At 44.3% G+C, this 24,454-nt stretch overlaps 1 protein-coding gene and 1 pseudogene across 1 annotated transcript in view; both read left to right on the top strand.

Moving 5' to 3' along the window:
- Positions 1 to 1,018: 1,018 nt before the first annotated feature.
- ppp1r35 (protein phosphatase 1, regulatory subunit 35) overlaps positions 1,019 to 24,454 on the top strand; it is a 372,490-nt gene continuing 349,054 nt past the window's right edge. Inside the window, exon 1 of the mRNA XM_070980479.1 lies at positions 1,019 to 1,069. Within this exon, the coding sequence (XP_070836580.1) occupies positions 1,059 to 1,069 (11 nt within the window). The 5' untranslated portion in view covers positions 1,019 to 1,058. The remainder of the gene's footprint in view (positions 1,070 to 24,454) is intronic.
- LOC139343081 (putative nuclease HARBI1) lies at positions 13,342 to 14,630 on the top strand (annotated as a pseudogene).

The following is a 24,454-nucleotide window of genomic DNA, read 5'->3' as shown; positions in this document are numbered from 1 at the left end:
AATGATGCTTCCAAAACCTCAGTCTTTGATACAGTTGATCATGACATACTTCTTGAAAGACTGCAGAAGTTGGTGGAAGAGACTACTTTGTGTCAATTGGTGAGCATGTATCTGAACCATTTAAAGCTCATTACCAAATCAGCCTACTACCACCTGAAAAATATAACCAGAATTAAGGGACATCTGTCCAAAGAAGACATAGAAAAACTTGTTCATGCATTCATTTTCAGTAGGTTGGACTATTGCAATGGAGTCTTTACTGGCCTAAACAAAAAAACAATTAGGCAACTACAGCTGATTCAAAATGCTGCTGAATGAGTCCTTACAAACACCAGAAAAATGGACCATATCACACCAGTCCTCAGATCACTACAGTGGCTTCCTGTGAGTCAAAGAATAGACTTTAAAATCTTACTGTTGGTCTACAAAGCATTAAACGGTCTAGGACCAAAATATATTCTAGATTTATTAACCCCATATGAAGTATCCAGACCTCTCAGGTCATCAGGGACAGGTCTATTGTGTGTTCCCAGAATCAGAACCAAACAAAGTGAAGCAGCTTTCAGTTATTATGCTCCTCACCTGTGGAACATTCTCCCTGCACACCTGAGGTCTGCACCAACTGTCAGCTCATTTAAATCAGGGTTGAAAACATTACTATTTGTTACAGCTTTTACTTAAAGTAAATATATAAGCTCAATGATTTTCATCATTCTAAATGCTAAATTATTGTCTTTTACTGGTTTCTGTTTTTAACTTTCCTTTAAATGTATTTTATTTTAATTTTATTTTTCTATTCTCTTCTAATTTCTTTCTTTGAAATGTATGATTTTAACGTATTTTTATGCTTCTGTAAAGCACTTTGAATTGCCTTGTGTATGAATTGTGCTAAGGGGCGGCACGGTGGCGCAGCAGGTAGTGCGCGTGCCTCACACCAAGAAGGTCGCCAGTTCGATCCCCGGGTCGGGCAGGGCCTTTCTGTGTGACGTTTGCATGTTCTTCCTGTGCATGCGTGGGTTCTCTCCGGGCACTCCGGCTTCCTCCCACAGACCAAAAACATGCTCATTAGGTTAATTGGTGACTCTGAAATTGTCCTTAGGTGTGAGTGTGAGTGTGACTGGTTGTCTGTCTTTGTATGTTGCCCTACAATCGACTGGCGACGGTTCAGGGTGTAGCCCGCCTCTTGCCCGTTGACAGCTGGGATAGGCTCCAGCCCCCCCGCAAGGGATAGTCGGGTATAGAAAATGGATGGATGAATTGTGCTCTACAAATAAATTTGCCTTGCCTTGCCTTTTAACCTGTGCCTAATCAGCGTCATGTGCATCAGGTGCGCTCCGGGGAAGGTGGAGCTGGCCAGGGGGGTATTCCAGGTAAGAGGTTCAACAAACTCTGAGTTTATCTCTGAACTCTGAGTTGACTTACTCTGAGATGGGAAACTCTGAGTATCCGGTTCCAGAACAGCTGATCTGAGTTAGTTCAATCAACTCTGAGTATGTTAACCTTGAGTTGCACGTGTGCACAACCACTATAAAAAGCTATCATCAATAGAGCCCCGATACCACAAGTCACCATGACAACTGAAAAAAAAAAAAAAAAGAAAGAAAGATCAAGTTATTTTACCCCGATGGAGTTGGAGGTCTTATTGCAGGCCTATGTGGAGTATGAGCACATATTTCGGCGTAAATATATCACCGCTGCAGCAGCAAAGGAGAGAGAAACGGCATAGGAGAAAACTGCTACAAGAGTCAACGGGTAAGTTTGAATGTACTATTTCATTGACTTAACATTTAACCGTACTTAAGATCGTAGCATACAGTTATGAATGTAAGTAGGAATAAAATCTGATTTTCATTTAGGTGCAATCCTACAGGGGAGAAAGAAGCAGCTAAAAATGAAATATAAAAACATCATTCAAAAAGGTAAGGCATATTTTGCTAGGCTATGATTGTACCTCACTTTGATTTTAATTTTATTTTTTAATTGACTTAGGCTATTAAACAAAGTGAATATTAATTCAGTGGCGACTTCAAGTAGTAATTTAAACCCCTAACAAGATGTTGTTTTAACATGTCATCTCAATATCCCACTTAGTAGATTAACACTTGATACAATGTTTACACATTTTTATTTTATAGGTATTGAGGTCATTTAAAATGGGACGATGTGTCCACGAACACTCAATAAAATACTAATTTAAAAAAGTTTAACATTTGAGTTCTGCTCAGCCAACAGAGAGATGGCAGAGGCCCGAAAATCGGGTGGAGGGCCACATCCACCATCAAAGTATTCTGAAACAGTATATTTTCCTTCATCACAGGAGGATGATGATGATGATGATGAAACACTGTCTGCTACCACAGGGAGCAATCCAGAGAGGCCTACTGAAGTGTGTCTTAATATTATGTATAACTACTGGCAGTGCTCTGCCCATTCATATTCCTTTACATTCTGGAGTGGAATTTGGAGTTTGACATGTACACTGATGAGCATAGATAATGTACAAACAGCTAGCACATTCTTGTCCTTCAACAGAACAACTGGCCATCGCCAGGAGGAAGGTCGATCGACTTCCACAGCGCAGCTTGATACAGTCAGATTTTTAGTCAATACCATGTTAAATCTGTATGTAGAACTGTAGGATTTAAATATCGTCCATAAGTTTCCCAGTTACCAGTGAAGGAGTTGTATATAGTCCACTTCATGAAGAGTATAGAGAAAAGTGAAAAGGAAATGGTCCATCTGGATCGCCAGATTAGAAAAACAGACCTTGAAATTCTATTACTGGGATGCCAGTTGAGGTGGGTGCACTTCACAGGTGAAATATGTTAATGGATGGAACTATATTACAAATCCTAACTGCTGCTTTTGTACTTTTAGGGAATAAAGAAAACCAAATCACATGTGAATTTGTCTTTATTTGACTGTTTTAATCAAAAGTAGTTTCTGCTGTTTAGGTCCCTTACAGCCCTTCCATCCTGCATGTCTGCAGGGTGGATAGGATGGTCATCCTCAGGGTCATTAATTTGTACAGCAGGGTGTTGCTCTCCTCTAATAGTTGCAATATTATGGAGAACAACACATGCAACAATGATGTTACATGCCCTCTCTGGGGTGACCCTGAGCTTATGCAGGCACTGGAACCAGGATTTGAGTATGCTTATGGCCATCTCAACCTGGGCTCCAGTCCTGCAGTGGGCCACATTAAAACGTTGTTGGGGCTCAGGGTCAGGGTAAGGGGTCAACAGAGTGGGCTGACATGGATAGCCTCGACCCCCCAGTAGGTAGAACATCAAGCACTCCTGTAATTATAGAGGACACATTTGAGTGCATTAAAAAGGGAGACAAAGAACATTTGTACAAAGTTTTAGCTTCCTTGCATGTGCAAATCTGTTGTTCAGACTACACTCCCAGTACATCTGGGAGTCATGTATAGAGCCAGGCCACCTGGCTTCTACATTTGTAATGATGTAAGCATCACATATGATCTTCACAGTGCAGAGAATGACATGAGTTACAGTGTATTGTAATATATGCATTTTCATGTACATAATTTTTAAGATGGTAGGTCATAAACCTGGACATTGATGCTCTGAAAGGATTTTCTATTCGCATAGTCCCCTTCGTTTTCTGCAGGCGCAGTAACAGGAATTTGTGTCCCATCTATGCATCCTATCACATTTGGAAGCCCTGCAAAATGACAGCTAATTAAGCTACTGAACCCACTCTGAGGTCGCAGCAGAATGTATATCATAATTTAAAATAAAAGAATATATGATTTCTACATCAGTCACTATTCACTACCATCATTGGTAACAGGCGTTTCAGTGCGAGGATCACTTTCCTCACAGCTCTACACACTGTTGCCTTTCCGAAGTGCACTGCATCCTCAATATTGTACAAAAAACTACCGTTTGCAAAAAGAAAAATGTAGCGCTATGCACAAATTTTGCTGTGATGTGAGAGCACGTCCACGGTGTGTGAGGTTGGTTGATGTATGGCCGGAGAATGTCATCGAGATAAATTCTACCGTTTGATGAAAAGCGGTAGCGTTTGAACAGATATTCCTCTGGAAATGACAGGACATCTAATCTCGGTCGGAAGATTCTCTCGAGACGTAAAGCATCTCGAATCAGTTGGGCTTCGAGCAGGTTATATTCACAGAGTCTGTTACCATGGTGACTGACTCAGAGTTTCAGTTACCTCTCTTTATGGAACGGAAAACTCAGAGTTTCCCTCATCTCAGGCTTAACTTACTCGGAGTTTTCACATAACGCGCTTTCTGGAATACCCCCCAGATGTAGAGACACACCCAGTTACACAGACAGGAGAAACAAACAGACAAAATCTACACTGGAGAAAGGTAAAGAGGAAACACAAGGATAAGACAGAGTTGCAGGATCTAACACTAACACTGGAAGGTACAGTGTCTTCCAAACAACAAACCCTAGGGAAGAAGAGGGTTTTAGATCTGGGGACAAAATGAGCTGAGGAGGGTGCTGGGAAAGGAGATAAGGAGTGGCAAAGACAGCTACAGGAGGAAGCTGGAGGCACCTTCCGGGGAACTATGGCAGAGAGGTCTGGAGAGACCTGAATACTATCTCAGGCCACAGCAGTGACAGCAGGAGGGACCCAGAATCTGGACATCAAGAATGTGCAAAATGAGCTGAATCTGTTTTTCAACAGATTTGATTCTATCTTTGTTCTTTCCCCCACCTACCAGAGTTCCGACCAGACTGTGTTAGAATCCCTGACACCAGCAACTCCCAACAACAATTCAATTCAATATTCCTTTATTAGTCCCACGAGGGGAAATTCCAATATACAGCAGCATCAATAAAGTGTATAAAGTTTTAGAACAAGTGCAATGCAAATTCAAAACAAGCATATATACTTTGGACACTGAGATTGTGGGGGAGTACAAATACCTGGGTGTTCACCTCAACAACAAACTGGACTGGACAAAAAACACAGATGTCCTGTACAAGAAGGGCCAAAGTTGTCTCCATTTGCTAAGAAGACTGAGATCCTTTGGAGTATGTAGGACACTGTTAAAAATCCAGACCTTACACTTCAGATGATGAGACTGATCTACAATTAATTCATTTTATTAAAAATAAAAGAATAAAATAAATCCTTCTGATCTGATGAAGGTTGGTTTCCCTTTCTATATTAACGAGTGCAAACATTACACTCAAAGGTTTAATGACCTAATTCCCCTACAGTACTTAATTATAAATACCTTGCCATGTGAAAATTTCAAAACTTTTTCCACTAACAAGTTTTATTCTTAATTTCCTTTTGTATAGAATTTACACACATGCACATATGCAGTAGGTGTCCTGTTTTTAACCATGACCTTCTTTCTTTCTTTCTTTCTTGAACCTTTCAGCTCCAGGTTTGCCAGCGAGAAACAAGTTTGACGAGGTTGTGTTTTGTTATCTCCGGGACCGCACGAGATTCTATTGCACTATGCCTCCACTCACCTCTCCGTTGGTGTGACACTTCCTTCAGCTTTGGCCCAGCTGCAAAAGATCTCTTCTCTCTTCTAGATCACAATCACAATTCATGGAGCGCCTGAAATGTGCCAAAAATGCCACAAAAACAAACAAACAAACAAACAAAAAAGGATTCTTAATTGGCTTGGTTTGCCATCATAATAGCCCAGCAGTCCCAGTCAGTCCCTGGTCACTCTCATCCTGGTGAACTTGACCTGACAGGTACGACATCCTGGACCTGCAGGGCTTCTTTCCATGGACTGTGGTCCCTCATCTCTCCTCAGCTCAACCATCCAGTTGTGGCTGCACACTGATGCCTTCAGCTGTAGCAGAACCTCCCAGTCATTCGACCAACCTCTCAGCTCATCAACCCCACCTGAAGAGCTGTTGCTTCCACCATTCATTGGATTATGTCCACATCCAAGTCATATTTCACTACAGTACCGCGATGTCATTCCTGGCTGCCCTCATATCCATCTCTCTCCCACTCAATTGTCATTGAAGACTCCATTGTAAGACATATCAAAGGAAGATCTGTGAAGATTGTTTTCCTGGTGCTAAGATAGGAGATATCCTGGAGAAATGCCCTGGCCTCTTAGATAAAGCAATGTCCACATCCTTATCCTCCTTTGTCCAAACGGAGATTCAAGATTTTGAAATGTGACTTTAGCATGCTCCTTGATTTTCTTGATGAATATAGGAAACGGGATTACTTTAGCCAGATCCTCAGCCACCACACCTGTCTTTAATCAGCCTGCCCAGTCCACAACATGTTTTTCATTCACAATTTTAATCTCCTTTGGAATGGTCCTTCCTTTCATAGGGATGGTGGCATTCATCCCACCATTCTAAGCATACATGCCTTAACTAACAATATATTTTTCTCAGTTTCACACCCTTACTACCAAAGTCCTCATTCCCAGATGGAACGCTGGCCACCTCTGGTCACCAAGAAACTGCAATAATTCCTGATGCCGCCTGCCCCATGCCTTCATCCTCAAACAGACCGGTTCTTCCTTCTAGCTTGCAGGTCCTTGTTTGTCTCTAAACACAGGCACGGTTGCTGGAATTATGTCCCCCTAGCTATGACTTTTTTACCTCCAGTAGAATAGCTAGCTGTGGTTGAGATCATGCTGTCATTTTCAAAAACCTCTCCAAGTCCTGAGTCTCTGCTTCCTCTACGGAAGACATGACAGTGGGATTGAGGAGATCCTCGAAGTATTCCTTCCACCGCCCGACAATATCCCCAGTCGAGGTCAACAGCTCCCCATCGCCACTGTGACTGACGTGTTGACAGAAAGCTGCTTCCCCTTCCTGAGGCGCCGAATGGTTTGCCAGAATTTGCTCGAGGCCGACCGGTAGTCCTCCTCCATGGCCTCTCCGAACTCCTCCCAGACCCGAGTTTTTGCTTCTACAACCACCCGAGCTGCCGCGCACTTGGCCTGCTGGTACCTGTCAGCTGCCTCAGGAGTCCTATGACCCAGTCAGGCCCGACAGGACTCCTTCTTCAGCTTGACGTAATCCCTTACTTCCGGTGTCCACCACCAGGTTCAGGGGTTGCCGCCACGACAGGCACCGCCGACTTTACGGCCACAGCTACGGACGGCTGCATCAACAATGGAAGTGGAGAACATGGTCCATTCAGACTCAATGTCTCCAACCTCCCTCGGAATCTGGTCGAAGCTCTCCCGGAGGTGGGAGTTGAAAACCTCCCCGACAGCGGGTTCCGCCAGATGTTCCCAACAGACCCAACGGTACGTTTGGGTCTTCCAAGTCTGTCCCGCTTCCTCCCCTGCCAGCGAATCCAACTCACCACCAGGTGGTGATCAGTTGACAGCTCAGCCCCTCTCTTTACCCGAGTGTCCAAGACATACCGCCGAAGGTCAGATGATACGACCACAAAGTCGATCATTGACCTCCTGCCTAGGGTGTCCTGGTGCCACGTGCACTGATGGACACCCTTATGCTTGAACATGGTGTTCGTTATGGACAAACTGTGACTAGCACAGAAATCCAATAACAGAACACCACTCGGGTTCAGATCTGGGAGGCTGTTCCTCCCAATCACACCCCTCCAGGTATCACTGTCACTACCGACGTGAGCATTGAAGTCCCCCAGCAGAACAATGGAGTCCCCGGTTGGAGCACTTTCCAGTACCCCTCCCAGGGACTCCAAGAAGGCCGGGTACTCTGCAGTGCTGTTTGGCCCATAGGCCGAAACAACAGTGAGAGACCTATCCCCAACCCGAAGGCGCAGGGAAGCGACCCTCTCGCTCAGCGGGAAGAACTCCAACACATGGTGGCTGAGCTGGGGGGCTATAAGCAAGCCCACACCAGCTCGCCGCCTCTCACTGCAGGCAACTCCAGAGAAGAAGAGAGTCCAACCTCTCTCAAGGAGTTGGGTTCCAGAGCCCAGACTGTGCGTGGAGGTGAGCCCGACTATCTCTAGCCAGTACCGTTCAACCTCCCGCACTAGCTCAGGCTCTTTCCCCCACAGTGAGGTGACATTCCATGTCCCCATAGCCAGAGTCGTTGTCCAGGGTTTGGGTCGTCGGGGCCCCCGCCCACGACTGCCACCCGTATCACATAGCACCGGCCCCTTCTGATCCTTCCTGCGGGTGGTGGGCCTACGGGCCCACGTCGCTCCTTCCGGCTGTGCCCGGCCGGGTCCCGTGCCTATGCCACCAGGCGCTCGCCGGCGAGCCCCAACCCCAGGCCTGGCTCCAAGGTGGGGCCCCGGTGATGCTAATCTGGGCGACGTACACTTCCTTGATTTTATCTCTTTCATAAGGGGCTTTTGAACCGCTCTTAGTCTGACCCGTCACCTAGAACCTGTTTGCCTTGGGAGACCCTACCAGGGGCATTAAGCCCCAGACAACATAGCCTCTAGGATCATTCGGGTGCTCAAACTCATCCACCATGATAAGGTGTCGGTTCAAGGAGGATTGAATGTAATTGTAATTATTGTAATTGTAAATTAATTTTCAATTTGTCACAAACACAGAAAAATTAATATTTGCATGATCGGAATTAGATTCCTTTGGTCCAGTAGAATTTGGAAAGTCAAGCTAATCTCTCAGAATAAAAGGGCAACAAATGTGCCTTAAATGTCCGCTCAGAAACCTATGAACGATGTCACGCACACACTAGTCCCTCCTAATTTTGTCTTTCTCAGTCAGACCACGAGATGTCCCTCTTGTTTTCTCCTCCTGCCTTAGCTGTTCCTAATAATTATTTCATTATCATTGATATATTAAACCTAACTCCTTGGTTCAGTCGATGCTAGAATTTCTCATTCATTTTCAAGCGTTTGTGCCTTGCATAAGTCTGCAAGTCCTGGTCTTTTCCCAGCAGTCCCTGTACTCCTGTGAGCAGCTTATGCTCAGTAGAGTTTGCATTCATTCAACATCTTTAGCTTGGTTTCAGGTTTTGTTGCCAAATGTAAGAGATTACACAGACATACACACATGCATGGAGAGAGACACACACACACACACACACACACACACACACACACACACACACACACACAAACACACACACACACACACACACACTCAAACATACATATACCACTAACAAGTGCTGCAGCTACAAGTCAATGCCATAACACTTTCAATGTTGACCTGAGGTCAGTGACTTAATCTGTTACATAATTACAATGTATTATGCAAATTGCCAGTGATTTGACATTTTTTGTAGCCATGTGAATTTCACAACTGCCTGCAATCCCTGAGGCATATACATGTCACACTTTCCACCTAAATCACAATTTCTTTTACTTAAGAAGGACACATTACAGGATCATACCCGGGCACTGCTACAGGTTACAGTGTGAACAATGAACTTCAAGGTCCCTGGTTCACATCTCTCTCCCCTCATTTCCTTTCTTCTCTCACCCCTCAAAAAATAATGATAACAATAAAAAAATAAAAAGAATAAAAAGAATTAATCATATCTAAAGATGAACACTGTCCAAACCTTAACTGCAAGTAATGGTCTCTTTAATGAATGTTCAGCACATGTTCAGTACATAACATTGGCGTTTTAGTTAAAGGAATAAGGCATCCATCTTGTATGTTAATTGATTTAACCTGTCATTCTGCACACCCCTAAAATGTGAATTCTCAGATGGCTGACAGTCTAATCTGTCTGTATGTAGAAGATGTACCTTTTTCAGAGTATTAGATGAGTGCAGAGTGTCACTTCTCTGTACATGGATCTCTCTGGAGCTCTGCCCTCCTGCAGCTGCAGACACACCAGCAGCTCCTTCTTCGTTGCAGCTACTGCTTTGACACCTTTCTTTTGTTTCATTCTCACACGGTTCTTACCTGATAATGGATGCAACTTGAAATCTAGCAAAGTGCAATACTTGAGATAAAAAATTAAGCACAAGTAAAATTACAAGTACAGAAAAAAAATTACTTTGTTACTAAATGTTGTTACTTCTACTCAAAAATAGACTGGCCATGAGTGAACACCAGACCAAAACTCTCCCGGTATTAGGGTAAATTAGTGAACAACTGATGAGCATGTGTGACTATAATGTCATATAAATGCAAAGAGAAAAACCTGAAAGTGTAAAAGGTGTCTCTCATGATACAGTGCATTTGTCTTCTTCCCCTCCTATATGCATTTTAAGTGCAAGTGTAATCACACCATCAGTTCTGAAGCACCATATTTCTGACACCTCATTTCCCCATTGGAGCTGACAGTGATGGATGGAAATTGTGCTGTGTTTCTGTGTAACTAACATGGGAGAATACATGAGAGTATATGCACACCTTGGTATGTGTTACGTTGGTGGTTAGGGTAAGGCTCCAGGAAATGAATGTAAGTCTATGTAATGTCCCCACAAGTGATAAAAACACAACGTGTGTGTGTGTGTGTGTGTGTGTGTGTGTGTGTGTGTGTGTGTGTGTGTGTGTGTGTGTGTGTGTGTGTGGTTTTGTGTGTGTGTGTGTGGTTTTGTGTGTGTGTGTGTGTGTGTGTGTGTGTGTGTGTGTGTGTGTGTGTGTGTGTGTGTGTGTGTGTGTGTGTGTGCGTGTGTGTATTGTGGCTGCAGGGCAAGGGTTATCACTGCTTGATGTCTTGTGGGCAAGTCAGTTAATAAGCCCCTAGGTGAAGGAAACAAAGGGAGAGCTGAAGTTTCAAGCCGAGTTGTAACAGTAATGTTATTTAATTTGCAATTTAATGTGCAAGTTTCAGTTAGTCAACACTGACACACTAATACTTTGCAACATTGCACGTGAAGTAAACCCATTGATGTTAAAGAGATAAAGAGAACTTGACCAACAGCTAAACATCCAGAAACATAAAATTTCAGGTCTGCTTTGCTGATGGGGTGTGGCGGCGCAGACTTTGGTATTTTTGTGCACTGCGCTGCCGGCGCAACTCCTCCCCCTTTTCATCTCAGTCCCACCCAGTGGTGCAACTCAGAAGGAGGGAGGACTACTACTCACAGGAGTAGGCGTGGAGTGGTGTTTGACACAGCCGAGTCCAATCTTCACCAATCACACCAGCTCCTCGCCTCACCTATAAAAACGCTGCTGGCGAGGCTCATGGCAAGTTTCGAGGATGACTGAGCCTGCGCAGGAAACTTTCTGATGCCTCGCAGTGGCCATATCTACTGCCTCGCAAAATTTATTTCAATACTGTCTATCTGTTTAGTGTGGAAAGTTATTGATCGTCAGATGTTTTTTGAACTGATGTAACCGCAAATACTCACTTAATGACAAAGCTGGGTGGCGAGGCGCTCCCTCCTCTCCCATGCGCTCTTCTGCTCTCCCAGTTGACACGGCACATGCAGTTCGGCCTCTCTCCGTCTTAAGTCCCTTAATGTGTCCTCCGTGAGTTCATAGTGACATCCACGTCGTACAGCCACGTTGTGTAAAACAGCGGTCCCCAACCTTTTTTACGTCACGGACGGGTTTCACGTAAAGCAATAATTTGCCGGACCGACATAGAAACGAATAAAAACTAATTATCAAAAATACAACTCAGTATTACCCTGAATGTAGTTGGAATTAGTGGGAGTCCTGTGCCTGTTTCTCTTCAACAAGAAGGCTTCACTGCCTCATTTGCGAGGCTCGGTGTGTGAGGATCACCTGAAGCGATAAACCCGTATTTTAGGTAGGACTGCTGATATTGTCTCTTAAATGCAGCTTTCTTTCTCTTGGCAGTTGTAGGGTCTTCTTCTTCTGTCTCATCATTTGGCCTTTTCCGCTTCCAAAGAAGCTCTCCAAACACGTTTGTTTTTTACTCATTTTTGCTTGTGGGCTTACTTTTTTACTACCGCATCACGTGACCGAGACGAGCGGTTTGACATGTGTACAGAGGCACAGGCGGATGCACCTGGTTTTAAAATAAAACTTCTTTCAGACTCTGATGATCAATAAAATATTTTTTGTTCAGTCTCTGTGTGGCCCGGCACCAAGTGGCCCACGGACCGGTACCGGTCTGTGGCCCGGTGGTTGGGGACTGCTGGTGTAAAACACAACATGCCACGAAGAATGCACTGACACTCTGAGGGCTGTATGTTAATGAACCACCTGTCCGGTCAAGACGTCTAAAACGCATTTTGAGAACCCCAAATGTGCGTTCGATGACTGACCGAGCACTACTGAAAACACTGTTAAAACCACACTGCTGTCTTGTTGAAGGTGTGATACATGGCCTCATCAACCATGTTTTCAGTGGTTTCCTCGGGGGGTCCTCCACACTGAGAGATGTGTCTGATCTGTTGCCGGGGGTACTGTCCTCGGGCCCCTTTGGCCCGGCTGATGGGGGGACTCCCTACCTTGGTGTGGGGGTCCGCCGGTCTGTCAGGGTCAGGTGGGCCCGGGTGGCTGGCGCCCCCTGTGCTCACAGTCCCTGATGACTCCTCTCGGTGTGGACGACCCCAAAGGTGGCATTTTCCTCAATCCTCAGTGCCTTGCCATGTCTCGTTACCCCTGCTACTGTGAGGTGTGGTGAGAATGTCTATGTGTGTGTGTGTATGCATGCACTTTTACGCCACCGGCGTGGACCGAAATGGACCGAAAATCCAAATCCGCCAGCTGATTATGCCAACACCTCCCCCTACTGCGCCGCAACGCCCATCCTGGCGTACCTCTGTGCACCTTGGTTTACCAAAATACCAAGTGCGCTGCGCGCCCACCTGCGCTGTACAAAAATACCACTGCGCGTGGTGCGCACTCTGTGCCCAGAATTGTTTGTTCCACTCGTTTGTTCCACCACCTGCAGCTGCAAGTAATCACCTACTTCAGTGCAGTTTAGTTTTTAAGCAGCGTCCCAGTTCCTTTTCTTCTAACCAGGCCAAGGTCCAAAGCGCTGGGCTCATGGCCTGGGCTGAGGCATTTAGCGCTAATGTTAGCGTAAGCACACTTACCTTTTTTTATCTGATTTTGAAGAAGCAACTTAGGTTGAATCCCATTTCTCTTTTCTACCCCTACCCCTTAGCCCTACCCCTTGTCCCTTGCCCCTTGAAACGGAGTGCCAAGGGGTGGGGCCGAAAGTCAACCCCTCCGAATTGGGACACCCCTTCGACAAACGCGTACGTCATCAGTAGTCGCCGCTGCCTCTTACATAGGCAGATGCGACAAGCGTTTGCCAGAGATCTCGGGGAATCATGCCGTCTGGCGCTGTGGTAATCTCTGTTGCGTGGGCTATTTGGATTTTTTTTACGGTTGTCTGCTGCTAGTCGGAGGAATAAAAGAAACAAGAGACGCCTTCGACGCCTGGGAATGCTGGTGGTTCGTTTTATGGTATGTAGAATTTAATGGAGAACGTTTTTGTGCAATAAAAATAACTGTGTTGCTACCGACGTTAGCATGCCAACGTTAGCATGCTAACATCGGTAACATTAGTAGGTTGTGCTCAAAAGCTTGGTAACCTAGCGATAGCATTTGTTACTTTGCATTCTACCGTTTGCTCACTGATCAGTGTGCAGATCTGATAATATGTAGCATGACTGCATTGTAAATGCTATTAATGCGTCAGATTTTTGGGCTGGGGAAAAGCCAAATGTCCCCCATATAAAACTATAGTTAAATCCTTCTAACTGAGACTAATGATATGAACATATTTCTGTTTCCAGACTGGTCACCCTACAACATACTGCAAACTTAACCACAACATGCCTGTCCTGCGGTTGTGGTTTAATGTGGAGGCAGAGTTGAAGCAGGACCTTCACCTCAGCAGAAGAGCAATGAACAGTCTGCAGAGGCTACTGCAGAGTGAGCAGGACCATGGCTGGGGAAGTCAGCTAGAAGTGCTCATCTATGTTTTCGGGCTGGCTCATGGACTGTCTTATTGCGTTGTATCTCGTGTTTTTAATGTGCCCAAATCCACAGTCCACCGCATCATCCACAAAATAGCAAATGATATATGGATCAACCTGAAGCGTGTCATCTCTTTCCCCCAGATAGGTGCTTCATGCTTCATGCAGTTGGACAAGGATTTGCCCACCTATCAGGGACCCCTGCATTCAACAATGTTGTGGGTGCAATAGATGGAAGCCACATTAGGATAAAACCACCAGCACGGTACTGAATAGACTATTTAAATTACAAGGGATTCTATTCAGTAAACATGCAGGCAATATGTGATTCCAGTGGAAGATTCCTAGACATTTTTGTTGGTTACCCGGGGTCAGTTCATGACACGCGTGTAATGAAGAACAGCAGCTTTTACAGAGCAAGACGGTACCCTCCCAAAGGCTACATTCTTCTAGGAGATGGTGGCTATCTGAGTTTGGACACACCAGTCTGCCTGATGACACCGTACAAGGAGCCAGTTAATGGACCATTACAGGGGCGCTTCAATTATCATCACTCCAAAGGCCGCAGCATAATTGAAAGGGCTTTTGGAATGATGAAGACCAGGTGGAGGTGTACACTTTTCAAAGCCTTGGAGGTAAAACCAACATTTGCACCTCAGGTTATTGCGTCCTGTGCCTTTCTGCACAATGTGTGTCTGGACAATGGGGACGTGCTGGAGCCAGATGAAGATGCTGCACAGGATATGCTAGACCCCCAACCTCCTCGGGAACCCCTGACTGCTAGTGAGAGGTCTGGCAATGCAACAAGAGACCACCTGGCTGCTCTGATCTCAGGTAATGTGCAGGCCCCATGAGGATGCTGACTGATCCAGAAATGGACAATGTATATAGTTTTTTTGTTATGCTGCCTCAGGGATGTGTGTTTGAATATCTGACTGATCCAGAAATGGACAATATATATAGGTTTTTTTTTGTTATCATACATCAGGCATGTGTCAATGTTTTTTTCTGAATAAATCTATTTTCATGCTAATATCTGTTTCAGGTGTTGTTAATGTTTAGCTGGCTCACAAACTTGTAGTAGAAAACAATATTGCACTTTAAATGGCATCACATTCAGATGCATTTATGCACTTGTCTAAAAAACATTTAAGAACTATATTAAAACAAAAAACAACAACAGCCAGCTGTGCCTTTGAGGTAGACATTAGAATACACACACAGCACAGCACAGCAAATTATTTCTTAAATTGGTCCTGAGAACAACTTTTCAGATGTAAACATCGAACAGTGCAAACATACACACAGGAACTAGTGTGATAAGGGACCATATTGCATAAAAGAAACTGTTAAATTTTGTCAACGAGTTTCTCAAACAGGCTTAAAAAATGCTCTGTTTTCCTCTCACTTTCCTCGTGTCTCTTCTGCTCCTTCTCACTCTCCTGTGCCAGAAAATCCAAGATGTGGTTTAGCTTCCTCTTCTTTTTTTTGGGTGAAGGGGTTGGGGGCATGTCCACAGTAGCAGCGGCAGTGGTAGGGGCTTCAGATGCGGCTGCCTCAGAAGAAGCTGTGGCTGAGGTGGAAGGAGTGGGCTCGAAAGTCTCCTAAGAACAAAACAAATGAGAAGGTATTATATTCCTGAAGTAGGTCATATGGCCATATGTATGTATCTACAATACATAACTACGTAGAAAATATATTTCTTAAAATGCTGGGTTATAATCAACAATATAGATCAGTAATCAATAACAATACATGATGTGGCTGTATCTTTACCATAAGCAGTGTGACAGGATCATCATATGAGGCAACCACAATGGGAGGGTCCATAGACGGCCTGGCTCCCAGCACCTCATGCATGTCCTCAAAAAACTGCCAGGTAGAGGCTGTGGTTTCCCCGGCATCAGTTCCTGAACCCATCCTGGGAGTTCTCAAAAAAACAAAACAATGTTATAAATTATAAATATGAAGTTCATCATTGCAGCACTAACTGAGAGATTACAGATTACTTTAAAAGATTACAGTTTAGGCATCACCTTAAATTTCAATTAAAGTGCTTCTTGCTTACCTTAGATATCTTTTTAAGATTTTCCCATTTTTTCAATGCTTGTTGGCAGGTGATTTTACCCTCAAACCCAAGCTCTTTGATAAACGTCCTGTATCACAACACATATGAGGAGTAATGTAAAAACAATGAAAAGCAAGAAAAAAATAAAACAACATAAGTATGTATGCTGTCAAGCAAGCTAAAAAAAATTACTCACTCCCAAAGTTGTTTGGCAGCAGCTTTGGATTTGAGAAAATGCTGCTCATTTTCAGCCTTGAATTTTATGAGGCGTCTGGTTTCTTCTGGAGTCCCTGCATAGATAACACACGTGGATAACTGTGATCTCATGATCTCTGATCTCATATAAACCAGTGATATTAACGTTACTTGGGTTACAACATGCATATAACATGTTAGCACGGATTGGCGCAATTCGTACACAACTTCAATGGAGTTACAGGCTAATGCTACCGTCACATTCGATTTGTGTATGACATTCCTGCATGTTGTATCCCATAACGCTATCAATGTAACTGAATACCAGCAGCGAGGTTGCCGAAGTTATTATTGATAACGTTATCACTGTAGATTATCATCAGGGCTGCCCACAGAGCACCGCTAGTGCCATTCAGCCTGGCAACGGTAACCACGTAACTGAAGCTTCGACTACTATCGTTTTTTTTCAGGGGATTTTTTACGAGGAAAATGACAACTACACATTGAAACAACTTTAAAATAGACAATAAAGTGTTTTTTGTACATTTTAAAACTTTATTCATGGAGAAAATACTTACATTTGTGGCCTTCTTTAATTGCGGAAGCAGCCATCTTGTCGGTCTTGCAAGGCATTCTGTCGTACCCCTCCATTTGGAGTGTGCCTCGGAAAAATCTCCATTTGGAGGGGTACATAGCCCTACCACTTCCCCCTACCCCTCCGTCATAATGGGAATTGGGACGCCCCTACCCCTCCACATGAACGCGCAAAACGGAGGGGTAGGGCCAAGGGGGAGGGCCAAGGGGTGAAATGGGATTCAGCCTTAGACTGGTGTTTAATCAATCGGGCAATGCTTCCAGTCGACTACTGACTCTCAGACAGGGCTCCCACCCTGCTGGCGATTATGCTGTGAATTTCCAGGTGCTGGCCACAGACACGGGGTGGAATGACACCACCTTACGCAGTGCGTTCATCCAGGGGCTCATTGGACAGTTTAAAATTGAACTAGACTCCCAAGATGAGCCGACAGACTTACAGACCCTGATCAACCTCACAATCAAGATTGACAACCGCCTCAGGGAGAGATGGTTGGAGAGATCTGCCCATTCCTCCTATCAGCTCAGTTACAACCATTCATCACCCCCTGAGTCATCCAGTCAAGTGGAACTGTCTCTCAGGTGAGTGAATGTGAGTGTATCTACTATCTACTGCGGCCAGATGGGCTACTTCCTGCCCAGTGTCCACTGTGGCCAAAAGACGAGGCTCGTCAGTAAGCATGGGGGCGCTGACGAGCAGTATCTCTCAAAATCCCTGTTCAGCCGAACCACGAAGATTCCATGTTAAAGCTTCATTAACTGTGGGAGAGGAGGTTTTTTTCTCTACTCGCCCTGATAGATTTCGGAGTGGAGGACAACCTGCTGGATGAATGGACAACGAAGCAAGCTGGGTGCAAGTTGGAGACACTGGAGAAGTCGATTAGGGTGTGTGCGCTCAATGGCAAGATTCTCTCTGAGGTAACGCACTGCACCACTCCTGTCCGGATGCAGATTTCCAGAACCACCACAAGGAGATATCCTTTCTAATAAGACAGACTCTTCGCTCTCCACTGGTTCTTGTACATCCATGGCTGCAACTCCACAACCCTCACATTGACTGGTTCCAGGGAAAGATTCTGGGCCGGAGTTCTCACTGCCATTCACTCTGTGCCCGTTCTGCCATTCCACCGTCTGGCAAAGTTTCCAGTCCTGTCACAGCAATCCCCGAACCTCCAGATCTCTCTTGCATTCCCGTTAATTATCATGACCTCCGGGAGGTATTTCGCAAGAGGCATGCTCTGTCTCTACCTCCTGGGCCCCCCTTCCCCTCTAGTCGGCTATACAACCTATACAACCTGTCATGCCCTGAGAAGGAGGCAATGGAACAATACCTCACAGACTCCTTGGCAGCAGGTATCATCAGGTCCTCCTCCTCACCTCTGGGGGCAGGATTCTTCTTTGTTGCAAAGAAAGATAAGACACTCCGACCTTGTATTGACTTCCGTGGGCTTAATTAAATCATTGCTAAGAGTAAATATCCTCTGTCATTAATGTATTCTGCCCTTGAGTCTCTCCAGGAAGCTGCTGTTTTCACGAAGCTGGATCTTAGGAATTCCTACCACCTGGTGCAGATAAAGGAGGGGGACGAGTGGAAGACAGTGTTCAACACTCCTTTAGGCCACTTCGAGTATCTGGTAATGCCTTTTGGCCTCACCAATGCCCCAGCCGTTTTTCAGGCTCTCATTAATGACATTCTCAGAGACTTTATTAACAGATGTGTCTTTGTATATCTGGATGACATCCTGATTTTCTCCTGTTCAGCCAAGGAACCTGAGACTCAAGTCCAGCAGGTGCTCACTCGCCCGCTGGACAACAAGCTATTCATGAAAGCAGAGAAATGTGAGTTCCATGTCCATGTGTGGTTTCATTTCTTGGTTTTAATATTCAGGAGGGAAACCTGAGAGCCTACCCGGAGAAGGTGAGAGCGGTGGAGCAGTGGCCCGTCCCAGAGACCCAAAAGGAGTTGCAGCGATTTCTGGGATTCGCGAACTCCTAGCGGAGATTTATCCGGGACTATAGCAAAATTGCTGCCGTACGACTAAGCTAACTTTTACCAAAGTGAAGTTTAGCTGGTCAGACAAGACAGACAGAGCTTTCATTAAGCTCAAGGGACTCTGATTCCCATAAAAAAACAGTGGAGAGAATCAGGTAGTTATATGGAAAAGATTTTATATTGGAGACGGGCCATTATTTCTAATTTCTCTGTTGTATGAGAATGTTACAAACACAAAATTGTCTCAAGGGGCTTTACAATCTGTACAACGTACAGCACCCTCTGTTGTGGTCTGTCTTTGAACACCTGCAGATGTTGTCAGACAGACACACAACCTGCTTTCCACCATGGAGACTTGGAAAGCAGACTATACAAACACGCATGAGGCAAAGCTCAAGCACACTATTGACACAGACTGGAAAAAAAGAAATAGAGACAGAGAGGGAGAGAGAAGGATGACATGCAAACAAGGAGAGGAAAAAGATGAGAGGCTGAATCTCAGGGAGGAACAGCTGATGGTCCAGCACAGACAAGTCTGAGTGAAAAGAAAGGATAAGGAGGAGGAACTAGAGAGAGAGAGAGAGAGCGGGAGCTTGAACATTGATGCTTATGGAGCAATAAAAGAAAAAGTTAGAAATGCAGTGGTTTTCAAAAAGTTCACCGTATTCTTGTTGGCAGGGCAAAGATGGACAATAAGAACTCGGCTTAATACACTCACTGAAATCAGCCTGCTGGAAGGATGATTGTAATAGTTAGATGTTCTGAAGCAATCAAAGAATCAGCAACTAACTGAGAGTTGATGCAAAAATATGAGTTCTAAGTTTGGACTGAATGGCATCAACTGAGTAAGATGTCATGTCATCATGGAGGTTATTCCGGTCGATGTAATATGGTCAAAGTTTCAAGCAACAGCATTCTGAGCCATTCAGAGACTTTTAGCACAAGCTTGACAACATAAGCCTGGGTGAAATAAAGGTGTCAATTAAGATGTCTGCATCAGCAGTGGACAGAAAAGACCTAATTTAAGTTTAAGTTTACGTTGCTGTAGGTGAAAAAGGCAGTCTTGGAGATTTCTTATTATATTGATCAAAAGCAAGGGTGGGATCAAATGGAATATCAAGAATCTCGGCTGTCAAACTTTGACAACTGTCCCTTTCAGCTCCACTGCAATTGGAGTTCTTGCTGCATTCTCCACATTTACTTGTTGTCTTAATAAATTGAATATTTTGTACATCTGCACAGCAGATATTCCATCAGAACAACATAGTCTTGTCATACTCTCTCTGCCACTCCGACTTGCTCCTTTGAACAGAAATGCTGTTTTTATTGACTGCTGAAGAGTCTATAGTGTTGCACGGCTCTGTAAGGTAGTGATGTTGGATACCACCAATTTCCTTTCCAATCCAATACTGAGTAAAATTCAGGCTGGTATCGGCGATACCGATCCGATACCAATACTTTATGCAAATGATGGGGCTATTCTGCACTTAATGCTTAATCATATTTAGATTCAACTATGTATGTAGTCTCTCCAAATAGCCTACAATAAGGGGATACAAAAAACTTGCTGTTTTACAATACTGGGTGACTCAAATAGAAATTGCCAGTGAAAAATTTAATTGAATAAATAAATAAATGCCACAATAATTGCACAAGTTTGTCAATACCTACATTTTAAAATATTCATTGAACAGTTAAAGCAAATTAGACTGTGAATATTAACAGATATTTTTCAGATAAAATATTATTTTTTTTTATTTTTTCTGGTATATATTTTTCTAAGTTCACCATGGCTGTTTTGTTGCAATTGCTCTGTATAATTTAATGACATCTAGTCTATGTAATTCACTTTAAATGATCAATTCTTTAGGAAATCTTACCTGAATAAATCTAGGCTTTTTTGCATATGTGAGATTATCTCAGTGATAAACATGTTATTACTCCAAGCTGAACTCATACAGTTATTTGTTGAAGCATGTATTTATTTTGTTACTTATTTCATAACCATATTTATTAATATGAACAACTCCAACAGCAACAGTGCTTAGCGCCACTTAAAGCTCCACATTTTCTCCCTCTGTACCTGGATAGTGCCTGCCTGCAGCACCGAAGGACTCCGCCAGAGACGTCTGTCTTGCCCTAGCAGCAGCACCTGACACTGTGCTCTCCTCCTCTGTCCGCCTCACCAGAAATGCCTCGTATTCTGTGTTGTGGTTTAACCTGAGGTTTTTCACAAGGTTTGTTGTGTTGACACAACTCCTGACTGTTTTTCCACAGATATCGCAAACCGCGATGGCTGTCGGTGGAGCTGAAATAACTCCACACATGACTGCGTTTCCACTGAGCCATCGTGTCTACAGCCTGAGACTGAGTGACTGACTGACTGAACAGCGTGCCGCTGCGCTTCCCCATTACGCACTTACCCAGGCAGAAGAAAAAGTAGTTCCCACCAATCGCGTGTCATTTAGACAAAATCTCAATAGTTTAGTTACTTTCCACTGTGTTCCTGTTGTTGATATACATTACCTCAAATGACTGAAGTATCAAAAGTATCGATATTTCGATGTGAGAATCGATTTTAGAGCATACAGATCTGGTACTGAAGGTATCGATATTTCAGTATTGATCCGCACATCACTACTGTGAGGCTGTACTTTGAACTATCCAAACATTAGCAAGCTAACATAATCACAGAGACAATGCTAAAATGATGATGTTTAGCAGATAATGTCTACCATTTTCACCATCTTAGTTTGGCATGTCAGCTTGCTAACATTTCTTAATTATCAAATTCTTTGATGCTTTGGAGAGGGTCACCAATGACCTACTGATGACGGTTGATGCTGGCTCTCCATCACTGCTCATCCTTCTCGACCTCTGCAGCATTCGACACCGTAGACCACCACATCCTTCTACACTGTCTTCACTCCACCATCAGACTCTCTGACTCTACTCTGGCCTGGTTCACATCCTATCTCACAGACAGAATGGAATATGTGTCCCTGGAAGGTGCTAAATCAGACATGCACTCTGTCACCTGTGGTGTCCCTCAAGGATCAGTCCCTGACCCCTTCCTCTTCACTCTGTACATGCTACCCCTCGGTCATGTCATCAGCCAGCATGGAATATCTTTCCATTGCTATGCTGATGACACCCACCTCTACATCAGAATAAATCCAACCCCCTCTGTAGCCCTATCCACACTTTCCACCTGCCTGGAGGAGATAAAGACATGGCTGATGGCTAACTTCCTGCAACTCAACAGCTCAAAAACAGAAGCCATCCTCATTGGCACCCCACACCAGCCCTGGTCATCCACTGTCACCAGCATCACCTTCTCTGGTCATGACATCCACCTTTCATCTTCAGACACTAACCTCAGTGTCAGAATGGACCCTCATCTGACATTTGAGGTCCACATCAAGCACCTTTACAAGACCGCCTTCTTCCACCTCAGGAATATTGCAAAACTCTGCCCCTCACTCACTCTCTCCAATGCCAAAAAACTTGTCCATGCCTTTGTCTCCTCCAGGCTGGACTACTGCAATGCACTCCTCATCAGGATCCCCAGCAAGAACATCAAGCAGTTGCAGTACATTCAGAACTGTGCGGCCAGGATCCTGATGAGGGTGCGAATATATGACCAAATTACACCTGTCCTTAAGTCTCTCCACTGGCTTCCTGTTCAGGACAGGATTGAATTCAAAATTTCCCTGCTGACCCACCAGTGCCTCCATGGCACTGCTTCCCCCTACATTTAAGAACTCCTCACCCCCCAATCCTCCTCACGCCATCTTCGCTCTGGACAGGCCAACCTCCTCCAGCCTCAGAGGACAAGGCTTTGAACTGTGGGCAACCGCGCCTTTTGCACAGCTGCTCCCAGTCTGTGAAATGCTCTCTGTGGATTATTTTAAAAAAAGAGCCACGAGAAAACCAGCAACAAGTCTCCGGGGGCATTTTGAGTTATTTACAGATTCTGAAAGTGTAGTTTCTAAGCTTTCCAACGATGTCTAACACATGGAAATCTGAAAATATTTGAAGAAGATGTGGCCATTTGAATGTAGGCAATCCACAGAGTAGTTTAGTGAGAAATCCAGCCTGAAAGATTCTCACCTAGGGGAGCCAGGTAACACAGTGCTGCTCATTGCATCTTATTTACATAAGGCCAACCCCCTACTGGTCTAGCTATCAGTCACATCCGGTATCTGCTAGCCCACACGACAGACATTATTGTAGTAGTTTGAACAATGGTTATCAAATGGAAATGGAAACTCTTTTGTTACAAAAAGCCCCTGAATAAAAATGAAAAACAAGAAAGATAATATACTTAAGAGTTAGAAGGAGCAAATGTAGATACTTATTTCTAATATTAAATAAAATAAAATAAATTCTGTCACTCTGTGGTGCAGTGGGATGACTCAGCCTGTAGCTGAATGAGTCAAGTCAAGTCAAGTCAACTTTATTGTCAATGCTGCTATATGTACAGGACATTAACAGAGGCCGGCACTTGATGATCATAAACAAATCACCGCAGCGTCTTGACACCAAGCATCCCTGATATAAACACAGACCCCACCACCGCGGGTATGTCTGCTCAGTAGCATGTTAGCCGGTCCAGCTGGATGGCGGAGTCCGGTATGCTGTTATTGAGCCATGTTTCCATAAAAAGCGAGTAAGATAGATAGCCTGGCCCAGATACCCCCGTGCTTTCCCCACTTCCGCCTTGTCTCGCACTGCCTGCAGTGCTTCCTCTGTGGGTGCGCTGCAGTAGTGGGGATCGGTGTTGAAACAGGCCGCCAGAGTAGGCCAAGGTCAAGTAACTCCTTAGCGTGCTGGATTTCATTTGCAGATTGCTGTGTTGCCGATGTCAAAAAGAGTCCCATGGCTGTATGTGTGCATTGGGACAAACAAGCGCGATGAAAACATAAAATCACTCGAACACACCGGTGAAGACAAACATGTAGACACCACATTATCGGGACAGAGAGGAGCCGCTGTGCCCACACGCGCCACCATCACTACTACTACTCTTCGTCATATTCTTCATCATCTTCATCTTCAGCTAAGGTCAACTGTAGATTATATACATATCTGCTCTGTGAACCATTGTTTTGTATTGATTCAATGGAATAACGTTAGGTAAAGCAGAAACCTTATTTCGACAGTCAGTCAAGCCTTGCATAGAGCAGTAATGTCAGTGTCAGCTTGTTGAACACACAATCAAAGAAATGTCATTTGGGGAAAAGTGCACTGCTGACATCACTTTGCAGTCAAGATAGCCAATTAGCATCTACAGTACATTAGATGTCCTTTATTTAACCAGGCAAAAGTCTTATTGAAATTCAAATCTTTTCTTGAAGAGTGACCTGCCTGAAAAGTCACTTAAAGTCCCCCACAGTAATCAGCTTCGACAATTTCAGGTCCTTGTCATCACAAACCCACATCTGTAGAATACTGTAGTGTGAGAGAGCAGTGCAATTTTGTGTTTTGTGAATGTATGTAATGTCAATTTCAATTCCTTGAGCATTTGAGATCTCAGGAAGATTAGATGTTAACTTTTTGCCATTTGAAAATATCATAAATTTGGATTTGCCTGCATTTGTTGCATTGAGTTAAATGGGACCGAACAACATCACAGGGAGACAGAATTCTATACATTTACATTTGACAAATTTTCACAAAGATCATCAACGTATGTGGAGAACAGCAGTGGCCTGAGTATGGAAGGAAGGAAAGGGAAGACCCAACAACTAGATACAACTGAAAATATCATAAATTTGGATTTGCCTGCATTTGTTGCATTGAGTTAAATGGGACCGAACAACATC

This window comes from Chaetodon trifascialis, chromosome 15 (assembly GCF_039877785.1).
Source record: "Chaetodon trifascialis isolate fChaTrf1 chromosome 15, fChaTrf1.hap1, whole genome shotgun sequence".
Classification (NCBI taxonomy): Eukaryota; Metazoa; Chordata; class Actinopteri; order Chaetodontiformes; family Chaetodontidae; genus Chaetodon; species Chaetodon trifascialis.
This window is presented reverse-complemented; position numbering and strand designations above follow the sequence as displayed.